The sequence below is a fragment of the Phalangium opilio genome, unplaced genomic scaffold (assembly GCF_054372755.1).
Source record: "Phalangium opilio isolate 3A_F unplaced genomic scaffold, DU_Popi_V2 ptg000103l_1, whole genome shotgun sequence".
Lineage (NCBI taxonomy): Eukaryota > Metazoa > Arthropoda > Arachnida > Opiliones > Phalangiidae > Phalangium > Phalangium opilio.
This window is the reverse complement of record NW_028324205.1, coordinates 1,444,414-1,467,600: the sequence shown is the minus strand read 5'-3', so window position 1 is coordinate 1,467,600 and position 23,187 is coordinate 1,444,414. Positions and strand designations below refer to the sequence as shown.

At 38.1% G+C, this 23,187-nt stretch overlaps 2 protein-coding genes and 8 non-coding genes across 10 annotated transcripts; 8 read left to right on the top strand and 2 right to left on the bottom strand.

Moving 5' to 3' along the window:
* Positions 1–4,085: 4,085 nt before the first annotated feature.
* On the bottom strand, positions 4,086–4,769 carry LOC149630113 (uncharacterized). Its single transcript, XM_089851289.1, has one exon. It carries the CDS (start codon positions 4,767–4,769, stop codon positions 4,086–4,088), a length of 684 nt encoding a protein of 227 aa, XP_089707415.1.
* Positions 4,770–7,179: 2,410 nt separating this feature from the next.
* On the bottom strand, positions 7,180–9,973 carry LOC149630112 (uncharacterized). The gene is made up of 7 exons (XM_089851288.1): positions 8,973–9,973; positions 8,428–8,766; positions 8,337–8,372; positions 7,963–8,243; positions 7,788–7,893; positions 7,504–7,718; positions 7,180–7,436 (listed from the first exon to the last, which is right to left on the bottom strand). Exons 1-7 carry the CDS (start codon positions 9,971–9,973, stop codon positions 7,180–7,182), a joined length of 2,235 nt encoding a protein of 744 aa, XP_089707414.1.
* Positions 9,974–15,969: 5,996 nt separating this feature from the next.
* Positions 15,970–16,042, top strand: TRNAR-UCG (transfer RNA arginine (anticodon UCG)). The gene has a single exon. It is a non-coding gene; the product is annotated as a tRNA-Arg (tRNA).
* A 733-nt stretch (positions 16,043–16,775) lies between these two features.
* On the top strand, positions 16,776–16,848 carry TRNAH-GUG (transfer RNA histidin (anticodon GUG)). The gene has a single exon. It is a non-coding gene; the product is annotated as a tRNA-His (tRNA).
* Positions 16,849–17,255: 407 nt separating this feature from the next.
* TRNAR-UCG (transfer RNA arginine (anticodon UCG)) lies at positions 17,256–17,326 on the top strand. The gene has a single exon. It is a non-coding gene; the product is annotated as a tRNA-Arg (tRNA).
* A 92-nt stretch (positions 17,327–17,418) lies between these two features.
* TRNAH-GUG (transfer RNA histidin (anticodon GUG)) lies at positions 17,419–17,491 on the top strand. The gene has a single exon. It is a non-coding gene; the product is annotated as a tRNA-His (tRNA).
* A 406-nt stretch (positions 17,492–17,897) lies between these two features.
* Positions 17,898–17,970, top strand: TRNAR-UCG (transfer RNA arginine (anticodon UCG)). Its single transcript has one exon. It is a non-coding gene; the product is annotated as a tRNA-Arg (tRNA).
* Positions 17,971–18,218: 248 nt separating this feature from the next.
* TRNAR-UCG (transfer RNA arginine (anticodon UCG)) lies at positions 18,219–18,291 on the top strand. Its single transcript has one exon. It is a non-coding gene; the product is annotated as a tRNA-Arg (tRNA).
* A 92-nt stretch (positions 18,292–18,383) lies between these two features.
* TRNAR-ACG (transfer RNA arginine (anticodon ACG)) lies at positions 18,384–18,456 on the top strand. The gene has a single exon. It is a non-coding gene; the product is annotated as a tRNA-Arg (tRNA).
* A 406-nt stretch (positions 18,457–18,862) lies between these two features.
* On the top strand, positions 18,863–18,935 carry TRNAR-UCG (transfer RNA arginine (anticodon UCG)). The gene has a single exon. It is a non-coding gene; the product is annotated as a tRNA-Arg (tRNA).
* Positions 18,936–23,187: the final 4,252 nt, after the last annotated feature.

Genomic DNA, 23,187 nt, shown 5'->3' with positions numbered 1-23,187 from the left:
TTTTTGGCCTATTGACGTTACTCGGTCTACATATACTCTAATCTATACAACAATGAATCTATTAGTAAAAATGTTCTTGAAAGGGCTCGTTTTTTAACACCATACCCATAAAAGCGTATATAGCTGAATGCGAGGGATATTTTGTATCATTCGAAAATGGTTAGAGTGTACATGAACTTCGTTGAAGGAACGCGTGGCCGTCGAGGGGGGAGGGGAGGAGGAAGGCGAGGTGGAAATCGCGGTGGTGGAAATCACAGGTCAAGAAGAGTCTGCTACGCTTGCAGGCAGCTAGGCCATCAGGCTGCGAACTGTCCCCTAATAAGAGGTAACGACCATTGTTTATTATATATTTTCTTAGCGATAGGTTAGTGTAATATAGGGAAACTAATAACATTTTTATTCATTGATATATGTTCATTAGCTATACAACAGCAAGCTACGACTCAGCCAGGGCCCTCTCAGCCAGGGCCCTCTCAACCTGGGCCCTCTCAACCTGGGCCCTCTCAACCTGGGCCCTCTCAACCTGGGCCCTCTCAACCTGGGCCCTCTCAACCTGGGCCCTCTCAAACACTGCCCGGTTTTTACTCAGAAACCACTAGGAAAAATAATTAATGGTAATTGGTTATGAACTATGTTTCAGGGCTATTTGAATAGGTTCATGGTGAATAATTAAATTAAAATTTAAAATTCCTTTATCGCTGATAATTATTTTGCTTTATTTTTTTTATATATAGATGGAACAAAATAAAACATTGTAATATTTTTTAACACGTTTTTGTAACCCATTATTTCTTCAACTTTTGCGATGTAAAAAAGTGGGAGGGGGGGGGTTAGACAACACTTAGCCTATCGGGACATACAAGGGGAGTTAATCCAATTGTTTTTAAGGTTCAAAAGGCTAATAACGTTATGTTTCCTTTACACCGTTGATGGTTTAAGAGTAAAAAGTTCAGCATTGCCAAGACCTGGGATGTTAAAGTTCCACACGGACACCAGTCTGTACTTACTGGCTTCTAAACACCGCCATCATCCAGTCTTATGTCCATCCCACATGTTCACCAGTCTGTACTTACTGGCTTCTATACACCATCATCTGGGCTTTTGTCCATCCCACATGGACACCAGTCTCTACATACTGGCTTCTATCTCGATCGTTATCGTTAAGGCTAAGACATACGCGGCGATCGGCTAGGGTTACGAGAATTGTCTAGCCTTCCAATGGTGGGGCTTGCACCAAAGGTTCACGCAACCTTTATATACTACCGATTTGAGTAGGTCGAAACAACTGGCGTATCCTTCATTTCAAACGTTAATATTAGTCAAGTCTCCCAACAATGTCTAGCTATATTTTCTAAAACGATGCAACGCTCAGTAAGGTGAATATCTAGCGAAGAAAATATATTATATTGTTTATATTTATTTTAGTATTTAAGATAATCTTTTATTATCAACTCAAAATTAATACAGAAAGAGTTACCCAGCAGCCTATGTGATTGTGTGTGTGAAATATGGATAATATTGCGCTCCTTTTTTAATGGTATGAATCCTTGCCCGTCTATTAATATTTTACGTAGGAGTAATACGTTTTTAGCGAAGTCTAGAGAGGATAAACATAAGCGAGATTGTTTTGGAAAAAAAATACTGCTTCCACTAATGGGTTTATACTCCTTGTTACTGTTGTATAGAGTAATCATGAAAGTTATAGACGGAGAAACGGAAATAGGTCAAATGTGACGTCGAAACCCCTATTTTCTAGTTTTCGCGATGCAACGAGTTCTTAATGGGTAGTCATATTTCAGAAAGAGCCAATGCTAGGGAAAAATAGAGAGGATTTTATTTAATTTTTTTTATAGTATATAGTTTATTTTTCAAGAAATATCTTTTTAGAAGTACTTGATTTTTGGCGGCTTACGTATATTAATAACTAGCTGTTACCCGCGGCGTCGCTCGCGTGAAATAAGAACTTCCACCAAAATGATATAAAGAATGGGTAGATTCAAAAGTCTTACATAATAGACTTATGGTAGATTTTATTGCTGACTAATATTTTTGTAGCACCCAAGGAGCGAAGGCACTCGGCGTTGTCCGTCAGCCCGTCGGGGCATTTTTTATTACTTTTACGCGAACATTACTCCATAAAAAAGGGTTTTTAAGCTTTTGGCCGCCATTTAAAAATATGGCAACAGATCGAACCCAAAGTACCATTCAGCCAGTCTATAGGATAAAGGAAACCACTGTACTTAATATTTTTGAAATCGGTTGAAAAGCGCGGACTTTGTTGCATAGAGAAGAATTTTTACATTTCTGGGCGCCATTTTTTAAGATGGCGGCGGATTGGAAAAATCTTTCTTAGTACGCGCCTACTACTTATGAGTAATACATTCCTGCAAATTTTCAGACTTCTAGGGCAAGCGGTTTGGGCTGGGCGTTGATTATCAGTCAGTCTGTCAGTCAGTCAGTCAGTCAGGACTTTGATTTATATAGATATAGATGAAGAAGAATTAATAAAAATAACAACTTTGTTTACGCAATAAAAAAGTGTGTAAAAGCACTTTAAATAAAGATGTTATTTTTACCTCTCTTTATTTTACATGTTTTGAATAAGACTGAAGCTTCCACTATTGTGTTTATGCTCCTTGTTTGTTTGACTGAAACCAAATTTCAAAAATATATATTTTAAATCTAATCAGATACGCCCACCTAGTTGAAAACAGACCTTTAAAATTTGCGGGAGCCATTCTTGAGAATTGTTCTTTGCTTTTAGGTTGTCAATTTATCTACCAGTAAATATTTGTGTTTGGAAGTGTGATATAGAGTAGTGGCACTCCATGTTAACTGCCCATAGAGCTTAATACAGTCAAAGGCAAGTAGGTGCCATTACTCTATTAAGTCAAATTAAGTCGTTGTAAAGAGCCAGCAGGTTTTTGCCGCTTCTTTTGTGAGTATTTGATTTTTGTATGTAAAATGGAGGAAGATAATGTTGAGCGTAAGGATGAAATGCGCAAGCGCAAAGCGCGGGAAAGGATGAGTGCAAAAAGGTCGACGTTTTCATTGGATACTTAAGGTTATATAATGTTCTCGACACGGAGAGGTAATATTTTGGTTTTCCCAACTTGTTCTAGCTGCTTCTAACCTTTCCACGACTTCAAGAGGAATGACTAACGTTCGCCTCATCCTTCTCCCTTGAAATACGTCCCACAACTAATTACTATCATATTATATACAAGATTCCTAGAACTAATTACCATAACGTTATATACAACTACATTAAAATATGACAAGTGATTTTTTTTCTCAAACAAGAAATAAACCATATTTTATTAATGATCCATAATTTCATATATTTTCCTTTTACCATTTTTTTACATTTTCCAGCGAATCATCGCAATCAGAATTTCGCCATTCATTACAAGGACACTCGCCCCTAATTGTATATTTGAACCCTCCACAGTGTTCGCAAAAGTTTCTCACGTCCAACAGTCGACGGGATAGAGCTCGCGTGGCCATCCAAACCACCTTTTTCGTCTGACTTAAAACGCATAGTCGAAATTTCACGCAGTTCCGAGTGGTACAGAAATAATCTAACTGGCCGTCACCAGGCATATGTTTAAGTCCCTCCTCGCAGTGAGGGCAGAGGAACAGGCGCGAATCCATGTTTTTTCAGGGTTTCAAGAGTGTCATTATCATTTTCCATGGCCCTGAAACTAGATTAATAAAAATTCCAACACCACCGCCACCATCAGAAACTACAATAACCTGGTCAAATTTGAAATTAGTGTTATTTCTAAAGAGGGGGGATTTAGTTTACAGTGATAATGGGACTAAAGGGGGGGAATAGCGAATAAACCACCTCCGAATTAATAATCAGCGAATTCATCCCTAATTTTATAATGGCCAAATGCTAACGTCGTAATTACGTCCTTTAAAAAATATCGTTTTGAATCATAGGAATTTAAGCATTGTTTTTTTTTGATGGATTGTAAAAAGTTTATGTTTTTGGCTCGTTATGAGAATAATGTCCGTCGTAGTGTTTTTTCTTAAAAACAAACACTTTTTGTAATCCTCATGATGTACATGCCTTTGAATCATTCTTTTACATATGCCTTTAGCTGTTTTTTTTCACCCGCGAGGGATTTAATGCTGTACATTTTTGGTTTAAGACCGCAGAAGAAAATTATTGGAATGGAATTTAATTCATCTTTAAACACGCCCAACCTTTTCTTGTTAGACTCACTGAATAAGAAGTGGTTTTTTGGATAATCGGAGGTGGCCAATTTATCCATATGTTCCTTAAATTCCCGATATACATCCTCAGTTTGGATAGGATACAATAAGGAATCTGTATCCGTGAAATTTAGCAAAGCTCTATTGTTGTACTTCGCTTTGATAAAATCATAGTGGAATTTGTACATAGTGAGTTTTGATAATTCTAGAACACAGAAACCGGTATAAATGGGGCGATTTAAAACTAGCTTTTTCTTAATTATATGAACACCGACAAGGTTTTCATTAAAAACAGTAATTCTCTCAATAGCTGGAGAGGCTGTTAGTTTCACCATTCTTGCGGGTGTATGGACTAGTTCGAAATCTACCTTACATCTTAGATTTTCCATTGTTTTCCCGGAAAGTGAATTATTCAATAATTTATATAGATCTTTCTCAAAAGCGTTATTCGCACTCTTCCTTTTTAAGGTGTTAAAGTCAATATATTGCTTCAACCATTTCCCTTGTCTAAATTTAAGAGCTTTATGAATTACTTTAAGTTTCATCCCGAGTTCTAAGTAGTATTTTAATCGTAGATATTGAATTTCTGATCCATGGTATTTTAATATTTCGAATGTTGTTTATTTAATAAGAACTGCTACTTCATGGAGTAAATTTTTATAAGTTTATTTAAAGTTTAAAATTTTACAAATTTAGGAGCTTTCGGACCGCGGTCCTTCCTCAGCCAGTTTTAAAAATGAACTAGTATTTTAAGTTACTGTAATTAGTACAGTCATTTTAGCCCAAAAATAGAGGGAACCCGCAACAAATTGAAACAAAGCTGAAAATTTCAGATCTTATAGATTTTTGGGCGCTCTTTAACGTGGTGTGGTCTCCCACACTCTCCCATTGGGGGAATTTCAGCCATATTGGAAAATGGCGGACAAAATCGAGAAAACGTTTAATAACTCCGGTTCTAATTAACCGATTAACACGTAATTAGGCTTCAATTGTAGATCGCCTTCAAACACATAATTCACCTTTTACGATATTTTGTCCTACAACTAACCGGAAGTTCACAATCTGACTCTGAAGATTAGCCTCATTTAAAAATGGGAATTTAAAGCATTTCATGGTTTCTATATTCAGAATACATTTCCAAAATCGAGAAAAAGTTTAATAACTCTGATTCTACTAACCCGATTAACAAGTTATTAGGCTTCAATTGTAGATTACTTTCAAACACATAATTCATACAACAGATATGTTGTCCTACAACTAACCGGAAGTTCACAATCCAGCCCGGAAGGTAAGGCAAATCTAATTTTTGAGTATTTCGAAACGCTTTCAAGCGAAATAAATGCAAAGAGGGTTTTAAACCTAAAATATATTATTCCCACTATATTTTTACCTCTTTAAGTGACGATGACGTCACGGAGAGGTATTATACTGGACGTGTGTGTGGGGGGGGGGTGTCTGTCTGTCTGTGTGTCGGTCACCGCGTCCGCAGTTGGCAAATCGGAGCAAACATTTTGCTTCTACTCCCAACGTTAGGATAAAGAAGTGCGTGGCGATCGGCTAGGGTTACGAGAAACGTCTAGCCTTCCAATTGCAGGGCTTCAACCAAAGGTTCATGCAATTGCGGATTTCTAAACATTTATTGTGAATGAATCGCCTTATATACCCTAAATTTCCAAAAATTGTTAAAGAGGCATACGCTAGAATTCAAACGTCAACAATAGCTATGTTTAAAATTACTTTGGGAATTAAGTTTCTTAAAACGACTTCAGTAGAATTACGTTAAACTACTGACGACTAAAGTAATTAATATCAATTATATTTTCTTAATTATTTTCTTAATATTATTAATTGCGTCCCGTATCGGAGAGGTTTATTTTGGTTTACCAACTTGTATATTAGTATATTTATCAACATTGGTTAAGCTTAAGTTTAATCATAGTCCTCTACTTGAGGTTGAGCCTCAAAATCTCTATGTTCATTTGAACAAGATACTCCCTTGCATTGTCTACAAATTGAAGAACCGACTGGACCAGTTTTACCGCATTCACATTTCAAATCACAGACTTAATTGCATTTACGAGGGATCATCTGCAGAAGCTCAGCTGGAGCAGGTTGTAGAGTGGTAACGATTGGTTTGAGTTCAGATCCTACCTGTCTCCAACCCCATTCTCTAGCATTTAGGTTGCTTCCAAGCCATGATTGAACTTGGTGATAATCTCTATTTGAATGTTGCTTTGCTGCCGCACTTGTTGGTGGAAGAGAAGCTAATTCAAAAGCTAAATTCCATAATCTTCATTTAAAGTATACTCTTGGTTATGTCAACTTTGTTTCACACGCTTTAACTCAACTTTAGCCGTATTGACAAATGTGGATGAACAATGGTATATATTAAAACATTAAGTTTTATGATGGTTAAAAGGCTGTTTTACCCTCTTCCGTACTATACATTATAGCTCTTGTCAGAAAAGTAACAAAATTTGTCAGTAATAGGAACTATATGTTTAATTTTGGAAACGTATTCTGAAAATAGAAACCATAAATGCTGTAAATCCCCACTTTTTATATGAGGCTAATCTTCAGGGTCAGATTGTGAACTTCCGGTTAGTGATAGGACAAAATATCTTGAAAGATGAATTATGTGTTTGAAGGCGATCTACAATTGAAGCCAAATTACGTGTTAATCGGTTAAGTAGAACCGGAGTTATCAAACGTTTTCTCGATTTTGTCCGCCATTTTCCAATATGGCGGAAATTCCTCCAATGGGAGAGTGTGGGAGACCACATCACGTTAAAGAGCGCCCAAAAAGCTATAAGATCTGAAATTTTCAGCTTTGTTTCAATTTGTTGCGGGTTAAAACCTATTTTTCCTGTACTAAATGAACTACGTAATATTTTTTATCATACAAGCTAGGTACCAGCTTGGGGAATTTTAACTCCCCTTCACTCCCTGTAGCTTCTAGAATATCTTTCGATAATGGTGAGAGTTCATCGTAGCTAGGAATTTTTTCTCGGGTGCGAGGGGATAATCATTGTGAAGATCATGCAATTCAGGAGGGTATTCGAGATCAACTTGTAATATGTATCCCGTCTCTGAATCATCAGGTATATTTCTAATATCATCCATAAGCGATTTTAGCTCATCATTTTCCACCCAAGAAAACGAATCTATAGGCAGTGGTTTTGACATAGCATCACCGTACAGGTTATTACAATCTTCAAAGAAATAAAATATTTTACAGCAAATCTGTTTCTCATTAATAGTCCACCCTTATTTTCGTACCAAGATAACACAAATAGTTGGTTGGTTTAGAAGGGTCGTAAGATTCAGCAATGTAAGGGTTATTTGCCTCCGAAAATTTATGGGAAATCACAGACACTCCCCCTCTTACACCAGATTCAATAAACAGATGTATGTCTGGATCTTTAAATAATTCCAGTTTTACCTTGCTCATTTTGAGAGCAGACATCCATGACAACCCCGGTCCGGTATATGTTCTGTAGAGGGGTGAAAGGTTTGGGGGGGGGGTATAATACGTTAAACCAAAAATATGAGGGGTAATATACCTATTACAATCAATTCCGTAGTTATCGCTAATCATCGACCTAAAATTTTCAAATACATCCGCCAATTGGAGTGTATCAGCTTCCACGTAAAGATCATGATAATCACCTAGGAGTTAGAAATTTCAAAATTACTTTAAATTACTCCAATTTTTTAACTGAAGAGAGCGGTCTATACCTAAGGTTTTCAATTGAAACACACTCCACACTTTAAGTGCATGATTATAATCCTCATCGCTAATATTTTCCCCTGTCAGTCTGTTAAAAAACTTATCCTTTGAGGGTAATCTGGTTTCGTTCAATTTTTCAACATCACTTATGTAATCGTAACAGTAAACCTGTTTACGTAGTAGTAACTCAGCCTTCTCCTTTTCATAAACTGAATTTAAAATTTTGAAGGAGGCTAAACCACCTTCCGCTAAATTTTCTACTAAAGTTTGTAAACTACTCGGCATGAATCTATACGTATCTAAAAACCTTAAATTCCCTAAAGAAAAGGAGATATAGGTCTCGGAATTCGATGGGATACATTGTATACGTTGGTTCTAATACATCCCTATTTTCTGCATTAAAAGATGACCATCATACCTACGAATTATGTATTTAGACGCTTATAATAATTTTAAGTGCGATTATTAATTACCGCGACATATTATGAAGTAAAACGGGGATGTAGTTAGGTAGACGAAGCTTTAAATTACACGATGAATGTGCACTACCCCTATATTCACCAGTTATGTGCGAGTGATCACGAACAGGTTGGTTGTTTAAATCATCAACATAAAGTTCACCACATATGTAACAAGTTGTAGAAAGTTGGAACGCGAGTTCCTGTTGAGGGGATAAAGTTATAGGTACAGGATTATGAAGTTTCTTCTGTATAATCTCATCCTCCACTAGCAGGGAATCGATGAATTTTTCCACGGCATCCTCCCCTTTATATGTAACGGGTTTAGCCGGAACACCTATATCGAACCTTAATCTATAAATAAAACGCGTCGGAGTTACCTGAATTAAAAATATCTACCATTAGACTGGACAACGATGTAAGAAAACCCCGAACAAATATGCTCCGAAAGTTTTACAGTAGCAGAAAGAGATTTTTCACGTAAATCCGCTTTCGCCAGTACCGATTCAAAATCGGCCTATATCGACCATGGGACCTAAAAATATTATGGGTGAAGATACAGTCCTTTAAAATAATCGACGGAGTTTACTTTTTCTTGAAGCTCGTATTTATCGAATTGTAATATATTGTCTTCAGGCATTTCGATCTTTTGTGGTGAATAAACCGAACACTCCTTCACATGTTCATCGCACCTTACTTTCGCATTGATACCGCTAAATCGGTGTAGACAATATCTACAATAAAATGAAGGTCTCTTGTGTCTCGCGAAACCGGATAAAAGACGGTCAAGATCGTCAATTACACAGTAATGTTTCTTATTTCCCTCACTGAATAGTAGTAGGTCAATTTGTCGTCCTTTTTCGCATTTATTGTCAGAGATGTATAGTGGGAATATATTTTCCTCATAACCAAAGACATTTAAAGAAAGATTATTTAATTCCTCAAACTTTCTAAGTCTCACGGAGTTTAATTCAAAGGGGAAGGTTATATTTGAAGTATTGAGCGAGTGTTCGTACCGTTTATATTTAGAAACCCGTTCTTTGTTAGGTCCTGACACGGGATGGAGTTTAGCTAAGATACTCCAAAGATAGCTCTTATCGTCTTTGCTTTGAATGTTTATTAAACACTTCTTAGCAGAAAGTTTTTTTGGTAATTTAATGTACGTTCCACCTATAATAGGTTTATACGAACAAATGTTCAATTGAATATAAATTAAGTTTTTGATTTTCCACCCTGACCCCTGATTTTCAAACGCTTCCATTGAGTTTAAAATTTTTACTATGCATCTCGTTAATTGACCGTGGATTGCGTCCATCATCTTAGTAGTTTGGGTTAAACTGCGGAAATATGGTTCACACTCTACTTCATCAGTCGAGTTCGCTAATTGCCTATAAAATTTGACTTTAGCAACTAAATACCACTTAATTCCCTTTTTCTCCTTTAAATGTTTTTTTAGATAGTTAATTATTTCCCCTCTGTACTCGTTTATCAGAGATGTAAAGTTGAGCGCGTCATTACCGTCAAAACGCGCCAAGAAAGCAGCACCCCCTAAAACGTTCATTGTTTCTATTCGAGGGTCGGTGTTCAGCTGTGTATTCGAGTTTTGTTGGGAGGTACTAGGAATAGGGGAAGAGGGGTGGGAAGACGTTTCTGTTACAGATGCATCCGCTGTTACCGACTGTGAAGTTCTCGATGTAAATGGTACCGAGGGTGTTGCAGGGGTAGATAAATTTGTGTTTGTGAATTTTTAACCGTGTTAACAAATCTAAATTTTCGTCATTGTGCTCAACAGCACAAGAAATAACATTATCAATAAATTCCTCTTCTTCCTATCCCGTCTCATAGAGAAATGGATGGTTCCCAACCTCTTCAGTAAAACTTTTAGCATTGAACTTCGGCTTTCTCAGGGATTTGTATTAGTAACTCGCTCGATTTGCAACTAAATATATAAAAACATGGCGGACCGCGACCGTTCTCTTCCGAACACGCATTTTGGCTGCTTCAGTCTTCAAACAATCGAAAGGTTGCATTTAGTTTAAAGATAAGGTTAATGTTAATGTTGCAACTTATCGAAATCGGTATTCATGAATGAATGTTAGTGGGCGAATGTTTGGGATGGGATGTTGGGCAACGCCTGTTAAAACTGAGTCGTAAAATGCATAATTTGTAAAATTTAATCCTTATAAAAATCAACAAATAATGAAGAAACATAAATGTTGAAAATGAAATAAAATTTGTTATGGTTCAAAGAGACCAAAAAGGGAACATTCATTTCTCTAAAAAATTACAGTGAGGCCTGCCTGTCCACTCGGCACAATCCTCATCACTCGCCAAATGCCGTCGTCTAATGGTGTTAGATTCTTTTCCAATTTATCCCGCTTGTTTTTCATTGGGAATAAATCTTCTTCAAACTGGACATCTCTACTTATAAACACGGCTTCTGTTTCGCTATCCCAAAGTTTATAAGCTTTGGCATGAACGTCGTATCCAATGTGAACACAAGCTCTTCCTTTTGGGGAAAATTTCGTTTCTCTTCGCTTGACAACTGCCCATGCTCTACAACCGAATACTTTTAGGTGTGAAATGTCGATTGGCTTTCCTTTCCACAGTTCTAAAGGAATGTTGCCCTTGTTAGCTGCTGTGGGACATCGGTTGCGAATGTATGCGGCGGTTGCAACTGCGTCAGCCCAGAAAGAAAGTGGTCATCCCGACTGTATTAACATGCACCTGGCAGTATCTACTAGGGTTTGATTTGCACGTTCGGCTACTCCATTTTGTTGTGGTGTGCCAGGGATTGTCAATTGACGGTCAATTCCAAGCTCTTCTAACTTCCGTTTGAACGAATTGCTTAGGTATTCTCCGCCGTTGTCGCTACGTACCGTAATAATCTTCTTATTTTGGTAATTTTCCACCTTTTTCCTGTATAGATCAAATTTCTCTTCAACCTCATTTTTCTGAGCCATCATGTAAACTTCGGTGTATCGGGAATAATCGTCTATGAATGTTACGAAGTATTTCTTTCCTCCCTTAGATGTTGGTGTAATCGGGCCAACAACATCAGTATGAATTAATCTTAGTGGTTGATCTTCCCTTGTTAAACTTTTCTTGGGAAATGGTTTCGATTTCAGTTTCCCTTTCAAACATACTTCACAGTTCTTTGATGCTCGTTCTTCATTGACTTCAATTTGAACTTTGTTTATGACAGTATCAACTGCATTGACGTGTAGATGACCCAGTCGTTGGTGCCATAAGTCTTTCGAGTCTTTGGTGCTTACATTCATAATACAGGTAACGTGCTTCTCTTCTGTTATAACTTTTGGCTCTTCTTGTAGGACGTACAGGCGCCCCTCTTTAGAAGCTTCCGCGATAACCTTTCCATGTTTTCAATTTTTGCGTTGTTCTTCTGCAACGTTATCGCGAGATCCTTTTCCGTTACTTTACTCGCGGATACTAAGTTTCCATTCAGTTCAGGAACGTATAGGGAGTTAACTAATCGTAACGTAAACCCTCCGCATTCTTCTGTAAGAGTTATTTCGACGTCTCCTTTTCCCATTGATATTAGCGTTCCTCCCCCTGCGACGTGTACGACTGATCTCTCCTCAATCCACGAAATAAATTTCTCCTTGTAAGACGTCATATGATCAGTCGCGCCACTATCCATGATCCATACATTCTTTCTTCCTAAACTCTGGACTCCAGATACTGATAACGCTTCGTATTGTATTTCTGTATTGTGAGTCGTTTTGTTCCTTGATTCGATGTCAGTTGTGCTTCTGACGCAAGCTGTTTCTTGTTTGTTTAATTCATGTTCACGACCCTTGCAATATCTTCCAATATGTCCATATTCCAAACATCTATAACATTTGAGATTGTAGTGTGACTTACTGTCCTCACTCGAACTTGATGTAGGCAGTTTATTGTGCTTGCCATCACTGCGCTGCTTGTTTCGTTTACTATCATATTTTCCTCTGCCTCGTTATGTCGATCCGCCAGCATCTTGAACAGATCTGTGAGCTGCGACGAGGGCCTTAGGATGTTCATACTACTGATGGCTTGCTTCTGAGCTGCTTCTAGTCGTTGATTCTATATGACGTTCTTCCTCAGTGAGCTTGGCTTTTATCATTGCCATGGTTAGATCATTATTATCAGTTCGCAAACTTCGTGCTAAGAGCTCATATTCTTTGGGCAAACCCAGTATTGCCAAACCAGCAAGTACTTTTTCTTCAAACTTATATCCTGCATGTGGTATTTTATGATATAGAGCCGTTCTTCTAGTCAGATATTGTCCTATCGTTTCATCATTCAATTTGGCAGTTTTTACAAAACCTTTCAGTAGTAGTAATCCATGCCAAATGTCAAACTTCGTATGTATGTTTGTCAACGTATCCCATATCTCTTTAGATCTTTAGCATTGGGTAATGTCGTCTAAACTTTCCTCATTCATGATCATATAAAATATGGACTTTGCTTTGAGGTCTAATGCCAGTTCAGTTGCTGTCATGTTATCTCCAAATCCAGGATCTACTGCTTTCCAACATGATTTAGCTTCCAACAAACCTTGAGCTCTCATAGACCAATGTCTATAATTCTTTTCGTTTAATTTTTCAATTTTATATTCGTCCCCCATGTTGTGATCTTTTACTTCTTGTCTATGTAGTCTAGAATGTCTTGTCAATATATCGTCGTCGCTAGTCCTACTTTCTTGTCTTGACTTTAGCGTTTAAGTACGAACCCGCAGTTCTGCTTAAGCCTTGGTCTTATATGACATTTTTTCTTAAATAATACGAACGCTCTTCGTCTTACGTCGTATCTTTTTCGTCACTGTCACTACTGGCGCAGTGAATAGGGTGCTAGCCAATAACCTGTTATTATTGACTATGATTTACGATTGAAAAAGACATTTTTGTGGTATGAAACGTTTAATAACAGTCCATAACAAATAAACATAGAGTGATACAACAACAAGGCAAAAACAACCGTCGGACTGACGATGAGATTAAATGCTATGCATTATTGTAGACATGAAAAAGAACTTCACATTTAGGGACATCTGCCTAACAAATTCCTACCTGAAAAGCGTTTTATTTTTAAATTAATATTACGTTTTCGCAAACAAAAAATACCAAAATTAGTCCTAATTTCTTTCATATACTTTCGCAAAGTTCATAAACGCTATTTAAGGCGACGATTTAGCTCGAGTGTTTTGATGGCGTCGACTAGCTCCATGGCGTCGAATACATAGTTTACACCTAAGGGGGCTACACCATTTTATCCCCTAATTCATCCCCTGTTCCTCGCCCCGCACAGGGCTGCCAGTCTACGTAGAGTGTAAGTTAGCAGACGGCTTTAAGTTTCTCGCTCAAAGAAGTAGAATTTACCATAGGGGCCAAGGCTTAACTTTGAATCGGCGTTTTACCTCTCCGAGTGACGTATGTCACGAAGAGGTTCTAATTTCGACGTGTCTGTGTGTGTGTCTGTCTGTTGTTACACCCACGTGACCGCGTTCGCAGTTTGCAAATCGGAGCAAACGTGTTCTCAATTTCCGGAAATTTCGAAAATTGTATTACATTTACAGGCTATTACTTCATTGCCTGTCTAACATCACCAGCCTCTGGTCTTTGTCCATCCCACATGGACACCAGTCTGTACACACTGGCTTCTAATCACAATCATCTGCTGCTTTTTGTCCATCCCACATGGACACCAGTCTGTACACACTGGTTTCTAATCCCCACCCTCTTGTGGTCTTTGTCCATCCCACATGGACACCAGTCTGTACACACTGGCTTCTAATCACCACCGTCATCTGCTCTTTGTCCATCCCACATGGACACAAGTCTGTACACCTGTCTTCAAACACCACCATCTTCTGGTCTTTGTTTTTGTCCATCCCACATCGACACCAGTCTGTACACCTGGCTTCTAACACCACCATCTTCTGGTCTTTGTTTTTGTCCATCCCACATGGACACCAGTCTGTACACCTGACTTCTACTCCATCATCATCGTTAAGGTTAAGACATACGCGGCGATCGGCCAGGGTTACGAGAAACGTCTGGCCTTCCAATGGCGGGGCTTCCACCAAAGGTTCACGCAATTGCGCTGTTCTTATCCATAGCTGCGATTCGACACCCTTATATACTACCTATTTGAGTAAGGCGACGCAACCGGCGTATGCTTCATTTCAAACGCCAATATTAGTCAAGTCTCTCAAGAATGTTTAATTGTTCTTTTTCAAAACGATGTAACGCTCAATAAGGCGAACAGCTATCGAAGAAAATATTTAATTTTAATTATATTTATTTTAATATTTAAGATAATCATGTCTCTAAACTCAAAATTAATACGGAAAGGGTAAAACAGCAGTCTATGTGTTTGTCTATATGTATCCGTCCGTTGTTACACTAGTGCGCTGCGTTAGAAATTCGTTTTTGTTTTGATGTGTAAAGAATTCCTTGAGAACCTTAATATTCCCGTTTTCCATAATATAAAATGAATATGTGGAAATATTTTTCGTAATTATGATGCATGTAGTAATTTTGTAGCTATAAAGCTCTATTTCATTTTGATATTCCAAAGTTTTTTTTAATATTATTATTTAAAATGGATGTTTATATATTACTTAAGCTATACTACATCTGTTTATAGCATAATCCTTCCTAAAGTGAATACAAGCGCAACGCTACAATGTTGGTCAAATGAACTGTTATTTGTCAATAGGCCTAGTGAACCAAAAAGTAAACGCTTGGGTTTGGTTTTCGATCCTGTAATGCAGAGACATTAACGGTTCAGAGTGAGCCGAAAGTTAAATTCACTAATAAATAATTAGGCTTAGATTTTATAATCATGGTGGAAATCTGGGCCGCGTTCAGCAGAGCCCAGCGCTGTTAGCAGTGTCCTACATAACGGGATTTGGTTTTTGAATTTTGACGTCACGCACGGTGCTTAGCGCTGAGCTAGCGCGGTCTTCAAAGAAAATAGTCGGCTTTTTGGATAACGTGACGTAAAACCTGTAGTTCTCAGCTTGGCGAAAAGACCATGGAGGAATTAATACAAATAGCTCTATGGGACTATAGCTATTTAATTGGCGTGAAACCAGTTGATCACGCGAGAATTTTAAGAGATATGTTAGTTTCTAATTTTAATTATAAAAGTTGTTATCTATCTCTATAAATATGTTATCATACAATTTTTGTTAAGCCTTGGTACGTTGCACGCTTTATTGCGCTAGCGTCATTTATAAAACGCCGATGACCGGAGAAAAGCTATGACGACAGAGCTCACCGGTAAACATTTCCAAAATCCGCGGTCTTTTTTGGTGAGCTCTGATGATTATTAGAGTATAACGGAAGGGAAATTTATAGTATTGCAATGCATCAGTAGCATTTTGATCAACCTCTAACGGGCTTGTGGCGCAATGGATAACGCGTCTACGGAGCAGAAGATTCCTGGTTCGAGTCCTGGCAAGCTCGGTGTTTATTTTAGTAAAAGATCTTTATGCCTTATAAAAAATGCATAAATACAATGTTTGGAAGGGTTTTTTATAATACGAAGCAAGGGCTTGTAGCGTAATGGATAACGCGTCTGCCCTCGAAGCAGAAGATTCCAGGTTCGAGTCCTGGCAAGCTCGGAATTAACATTTAAAGATGATTACAAGACTATAACGGAAGGAAAATTTATAATATTGCAATGCTTTCCATAGCATCTAGATAAACAGCTAACGGGCTTGTGGCGCAATGGATAACGCTTCTAGAGGAGCAGAAGATTCCTGGTTCGAGTCCTGGCAAGCTCGGTGTTTATTTTAGTAAAAGATCGTTTATGCTTTATAAAAAATGCATAAATACAATGTTTGGAAGAGTTTTTTATAATACGATGTAAGGGCTTGTACCGTAATGGATAACGCGTCTGCCTTCGAAGCAGAAGATTCCAGGTTCGAGTCCTGACAAGTTCGGAATTAACATTTAAAGATGATTACAAGACTATAACGGAAGGAAAATTTATAATATTGCAATGCTTTCCATAGCATCTAGATAAACAGCTAACGGGCTTGTAGCGCAATGGATAACGCTTCTAGAGGAGCAGAAGATTCCTGGTTCGAATCCTGGCAAGCTCGGTGTTTATTTTAGTAAAAGATCGTTTATGCTTTATAAAAAATGCATAAATACAATGTTTGGAAGAGTTTTTTATAATACGATGTAAGGGCTTGTAGCGTAATGGATAAAGCGTCTGCCTTCGAAGCAGAAGATTCCAGGTTCGAGTCCTGACAAGCTCGGAATTAACATTAAAAGATGATTATTAAACTATAACGGAAGGGAAATTTATAATATTGCAATGCTTCAATAGCATTTAGAATAACCTCAAACGGGCTTGTGGCGCAATGGATAACGCGTCTGCCTGTGGAGCAGAAGATTCCAGGTTCGAGTCCTGGCAAGCTCGGTGTTTAATTTCTTAAAAGATCTTTTATGCGTCATAAAAAAATTGTATAAATACAATGTTTGGAAAAGTTTTTTGTGATGCAGAGCAGGGGCTTGTGGCGTAATGAACAACGCGTTTGGCTTCGAAAGGGAAGATTACAGGTTCGAGTCGTGTTAAGCTCAGTATTAACATTTAAAGATGATTATTAGAGTATAACGGAAGAGAAATGTATAATATTTCAATGCATCAGTAGCATTTTGATCAACCTCTAACGGGCTTTTGGCGCAATGGATAACGCGTCTACGGAGCAGAAGATTCCTGGTTCGAGTCCTGGCAAGCTCGGTGTTTTTTTTTAGTAAAGGATCTTTATGCCTTATAAAAAATGCATAAATACAATGTTTGGAAGGGTTTTTTATAATACGAAGCAAGGGCTTGTAGCGTAATGGATAACGCGTCTGCCCTCGAAGCAGATTTCCAGGTTCGAGTCCTGGCAAGCTCGGAATTAACATTAAAAGATGATTATTGAACTATAACGGAAGGAAAATTTATAATATTGCAATGCTTTCCATAGCATCTAGATAATCAGCTAACGGGCTTGTGGCGCATTGGATAACGCGTCTGCCTGTGGAGCAGAAGATTCCAGGTTCGAGTCCTGGCAAGCTCGGTGTTTAATTTCTTAAAAGATCTTTTATGCGTCATAAAAAAATTGTATAAATACAATGTTTGGAAAAGTTATTTGTAATGCAGAGCAGGGGCTTGTGGCGTAATGAACAACGCGTTTGGCTTCAAAAGGGAAGATTCCAGGTTCGAGTCGTGGTATGCTCAGTGTTAACATTTAAAGATGATTATTAGAGTATAACGGAAGGGAAATTTATAATATTGCAATGCATCAGTAGCATTTTGACCAACCTCTAACGGGCTTGTGGCGCAATGGATAACGCGTCTACGGAGCAGAAGATTCCTGGTTCGAGTCCTGGCAAGCTCGGTGTTTATTTTAGTAAAAGATCTTTATGCCTTATAAAAAATGCATAAATACAATGTTTGGAAGGGTTTTTTATAATACGAAGCAAGGGCTTGTAGCGTAATGGATAACGCGTCTGCCCTCGAAGCAGAAGATTCCAGGTTCGAGTCCTGGCAAGCTCGGAATTAACATTTAAAGATGATTACAAGACTATAACGGAAGGAAAATTTATAATATTGCAATGCTTTCCATAGCATCTAGATAAACAGCTAACGGGCTTGTGGCGCAATGGATAACGCTTCTAGAGGAGCAGAAGATTCCTGGTTCGAGTCCTGGCAAGCTCGGTGTTTATTTTAGTAAAAGATCGTTTATGCTTTATAAAAAATGCATAAATACAATGTTTGGAAGAGTTTTTTATAATACGATGTAAGGGCTTGTAGCGTAATGGATAACGCGTCTGCCTTCGAAGCAGAATATTCCAGGTTCGAGTCCTGACAAGCTCGGAATTAACATTAAAAAATGAATATTAAACTATAACGGAAGGAAAATTTATAATATTGCAATGCTTTCCATAGCATCTAGATAAACAGCTAACAGGCTTGTGGCGCAATGGATAACGCGTCTGCCTACGGAGCAGAAGATTCCAGGTTCGAGTCCTGGCATGCTCGGTGTTTATTTTCTTAAAAGATCTTTTATGTGTCATAAATAAATTGTATAAATACAATGTTTGGAAAAGTTTTTTGTAATGCAGAGCAGGAGCTTGTGGCGTAATGAACAACGCGTTTGGCTTCGAAAGGGAAGATTCCAGGTTCGAGTCGTGGTATGCTCAGTGTTAACATTTAAAGATGATTATTAGAGTATAACGGAAGAGAAATTTATAATATTGCAATGCATCAGTAGCATTTTGATCAACCTCTAACGGGCTTGTGACGCAATGGATAACGCGTCTACGGAGCAGAAGATTCCTGGTTCGAGTCCTGGCAAGCTCGGTGTTTATTTTAGTAAAAGATCTTTATGCCTTATAAAAAATGCATAAATACAATGTTTGGAAGGGTTTTTTATAATACGAAGCAAGGGCTTGTAGCGTAATCGATAACGCGTCTGCCCTCGAAGCAGAAGATTCCAGGTTCGAGTCCTGGCAAGCTCGGAATTAACATTTAAAGATGATTACAAGACTATAACGGAAGGAAAATTTATAATATTGCAATCCATAGCATCTAGATAAACAGCTAACGGGCTTGTGGCGCAATGGATAACGCTTCTAGAGGAGCAGAAGATTCCTGGTTCGAATCCTGGCAAGCTCGGTGTTTATTTTAGTAAAAGATCGTTTATGCTTTATAAAAAATGCATAAATTCAATGTTTGGAAGAGTTTTTTATAATACGATGTAATGGCTTGTAGCGTAATGGATAACGCGTCTGCCTTCGAAGCAGAAGATTCCAGGTTCGAGTCCTGACAAGCTCGGAATTAACATTAAAAAATGATTATTAAACTATAACGGAAGGAAAATTTATAATATTGCAATGCTTTCATAGCATCTAGATAAACAGCTAACAGGCTTGTGGCGCAATGGATAACGCGTCTGCCTACGGAGCAGAAGATTCCAGGTTCGAGTCCTGGCGTGCTCGGTGTTTATTTTCTTAAAAGATCTTTTAAGTGTCATAAATAAATTGTATAAATACAATGTTTGGAAAAGTTTTTTTGTAATGCAGAGCAGGGGCTTGTGGCGTAATGAACAACGCGTTTGGCTTCGAAAGGGAAGATTCCAGGTTCGAGTCGTGGTAAGCTCGGTGTTTAATTTCTTAAAAGATATTTTATGTGTCATAAAAAAATTGTATAAATACAATGTTTGGAAAATAGGCCAGGACAGATAGGCCAAAAAAGGGCTTGACCTAGAACATTTGAACATAAAGATGAAAATTGGTGCATGTGTTGTTTTTGACCCAACAAAAAATATACTAAAAGTCCCCTGCAGTAGAGCGCGAGCTTTCGCCGCCATCTTGGAAAATGGCCGCCGGGAATGCCAGCTACAAGGTATTCCACGTTCTTCTTCAAAAATTATGAAAATTGGTACACATAATAATTGGAACCACTTCAACATCATGGCAAAATTTTACAGCTCTGTGTTCAATAGTTTGGTCGCCATATTGGAAAATGGCCGCCGTGAATGCTAGGTACAGTATATTTCACCATGTTGTTGGAAAATTATGAAAATTGATAGGTATTATAATCAGAGCTGTGTGAACCTCATAGTAAAATAATGAAGCCATTAGTCAGATATTTTGGCCGCCATGTTGGAAAATGGCCGCCATCAATGCCATTTAGATACAGTATATGGTTCAAAAATTATGAAAATTGGTAATTATTATGTTAAAGACCATCTAAATATCATACTTGAATTTTGAAGACGTGCTTCTGATAGTTTGGGCGCCATCTTCGAAAATGACTGCTCGAAGTGCCAAATATATTACTAATATATAAAATTTTTCGATATTTGTTTATTGAGTAGATGATTTTCATGAACGTATAAAACGCCATAAAAATAACCATTTTCGAGTCTAAATTATCGACCCATCTTCAAAAATGCTCGCTGAAATATTACTATCCTAAAATCTGGAAAAAAGAAAAGGAAAGCCATATTACTCGGATTTTGGTTAGGAAAAACCGTTTTATATGGGGTATATACATTCTAGTGTCGTTAAGGATTAGATTTAAGACACATTTTTAACATTTCGTTCATATTTCTCGTCATCCTGAAGATTTTTTGTTATGGCTTATACCTTGACAATGACCACACATTGCCCAGCAAGCTAATCCAGATCGTCTACATTCACAGTTCTTGACACAAGATGTTCTGCAGGCTGCAGGTACAAATAATGAGTGATATAAGTTCATCTGATGCCGGAAGGAGAATGGTGTGGATGGGTCTTCGACTTTCCCGATCGCGAACCAATGCCCACTGTTCGGGATTAAATCGTTTCCTAGCTATTGTTGGCCTTGAAGATACGCTCGGCAAAAATGTAGTTTTGGGGCATCGGTTGTTGGATGAAGCTTAGCGAGATCAAATGAGGACTTGACAGTATGTGTGGCAACGGTTCCATTATACGTGTAATATCTACATTGTTGAAGCTTGGACGTGTCAATTATCACCCTAAAAAAGCGAAAAGAAATCTCTCTTCGGCAGCAGCTATGGCTTCCTTAGATGCAATATGGTCATTAAAAAAGCGCAACTAATTTGTAAGATGTTGATTATCTGTCATTACTTTAAACCACGCCTTATCATAACCACACCCAGTTACAGCATGTAAATGAAAGAAGTGTTCTCTTTTAACTCAAAGGACTTGTCATGGCGGAGGGGCCCGAGTTCGGTGTGACGGTTCGGGAGTTCCTTGGGTTCGCCCTTGGTTCAGACCGTTCCTTGCCCCATTCCGTGAAGGTTTTGCTGGGCCGCTTTCGCCCCCGCTATTGGCCACCCTCTAGGGGTCGCGAATACACTATTTGTTTGGGCCGTATGGCACTGTTGTGCTTGGAGAGAACCCCCCCGTCCCCTCGAGTCTTCTGCTGCCTTAATCCTTCCCTGTCACCGACCACCTCCTGACTGGGCTCGCCGCTGACGGTGTCCAGCTTCAGTCACCTGCTCAAGTGGCGTTTGTCGGGCCCGCTGGCCGATCCCGTGTGCCATGACGGCGGTTCCGCAGGTTAAATTTGGAATATGATGGGGAGGGGCGCTGATAAGGCCACCAGCTAGGTGTAGCGCCTAATCAAGGGCTCTAACATGCAATTATTATGAAAAATCTTCAGGATGACGATGAATATGTATGAAATGTTAGATATTTGTCTAAATTCTAATCTTAAACAACACTAGAATGTATAAACCCCATATTAAATCATATTCTCTAATCAACATGTTGAGAATAACAGCTTAGAATAACTTTCTTTCAGAATTTAGGGCAATGATTTTCGTGTGGCCATTTTTAAAGATGGCGTCGATAATTTCGACTTCGAGATATCCATTTTTTGTTGTTCATTACGTTAATGAAAATCATCTACTCAATAAACAAATATCGAAAAAATTTATATATCAGTAATATATTTGGCACTTCGAGCAGTCATTTTCGAAGATGGCGCCCAAACTATCAGTAGTACGTCTTCAATATTCAAGTATGATGTTTAGACGGTCTTCAGCATAATAATTACCAATTTTCATAATTCTTGAACCATATACTCTATCTAAATGGCATTGATGGCGGCCATTTTCCAACATGGCGGCCAAAATATCTGACAATTGGCTTCAATATTTTACTATGAGGTTCACACAGCTCTGATTATAATACCTATCAATTTTCATAATTTTCCAACAACATGGTGAAATATACTGTACCTAGCATTCACGGCGGCCATTTTCCAATATGGCGACCAAACTATTGAACACAAAGCTGTAAAAGTTTACCATGATGTTCATGTGTTTCCAATCATTATGTGTACCAATTTTCATAATTTTTGAAGAAGAACGTGGAATACATTGTAGCTGGCATTCCCGGCGGCCATTTTCCAAGATGGCGGCGAAAGCTCGCGCTCTACAGCAGGGGACTTTTAGTATATTTTTTGTTGGGTCAAAAACAACACATGTACCAATTTTCATCTTTATGTTCAAATGTTCTAGGTCAAACCCTAATAGTCCTGGGCTAATAGCAGAATCAAAATACGTACAATTAATTTCCATTATTCATCATGAAATCTTTAACTCTGATAAATTTCTATTGAACGGGGTATCATTGAGATTGAAATTCAGTAGAAGTAATCCCGCATTTGCACTCTTAACTCCAACTAAAAATACAAAGAGTTGTAAAATAAATATCATAGACACTGATATCAGAAGGGTTAAAATTAATCCGGATATAGTACTCGGTCATTTAATGGCCTTAGAGAAAACATTCAGCTAAATACCTGTTGAATCGAATAGAATGTAAACTGTTTACAATTCCCACCGGTTCCATGGAGACCCTACGTGACAATTTATATATGGGGAAACTCCCTCAAAGACTGACCATAGGAATTGTGCGCTCATCAGCTTTCAATGGTCACTACCATCAAAACCCTCTCGCATTTGAACATTTAGGTTTAAATTACTTAGATGTGACTATCGGTAATCAGAGATTCCCTAACGAGGGTTTCAGACCATCATTCGCGCAAAATATGTGAGCTTGACTGAGGGACTGAATAATTATAAGAAGGACAGTGGCAATAATATAACATTCGATGACTATATAAACGGGAACACCCTTTACGTTATCGACTTAACTCCAGATCAATTATCGGGCGAAAGTCATAGAGAACCAGTTCAAACTGGGAATTTACGTTTGCATATGAAATTTAACTCTCCAGTAGCTCATAACCTAT

Excerpts from the sequence above, each read along its gene's own strand:
- LOC149630113 (XM_089851289.1), bottom strand. The coding sequence starts at position 4,769 with ATGAAACTTAAAGTAATTCATAAAGCTCTTAAATTTAGACAAGGGAAA.
- LOC149630112 (XM_089851288.1), bottom strand. The coding sequence starts at position 9,973 with ATGAACGTTTTAGGGGGTGCTGCTTTCTTGGCGCGTTTTGACGGTAAT. Across the intron at positions 8,244-8,336 it reads TTAATGCAGAAAATAGGGAT|ATTCATGCCGAGTAGTTTAC; the intron begins GTATTAGAACCA and ends AGATACGTATAG. Across the intron at positions 7,437-7,503 it reads CAACTATTTGTGTTATCTTG|ATTGTAATAACCTGTACGGT; the intron begins GTACGAAAATAA and ends ATTTCTTTGAAG.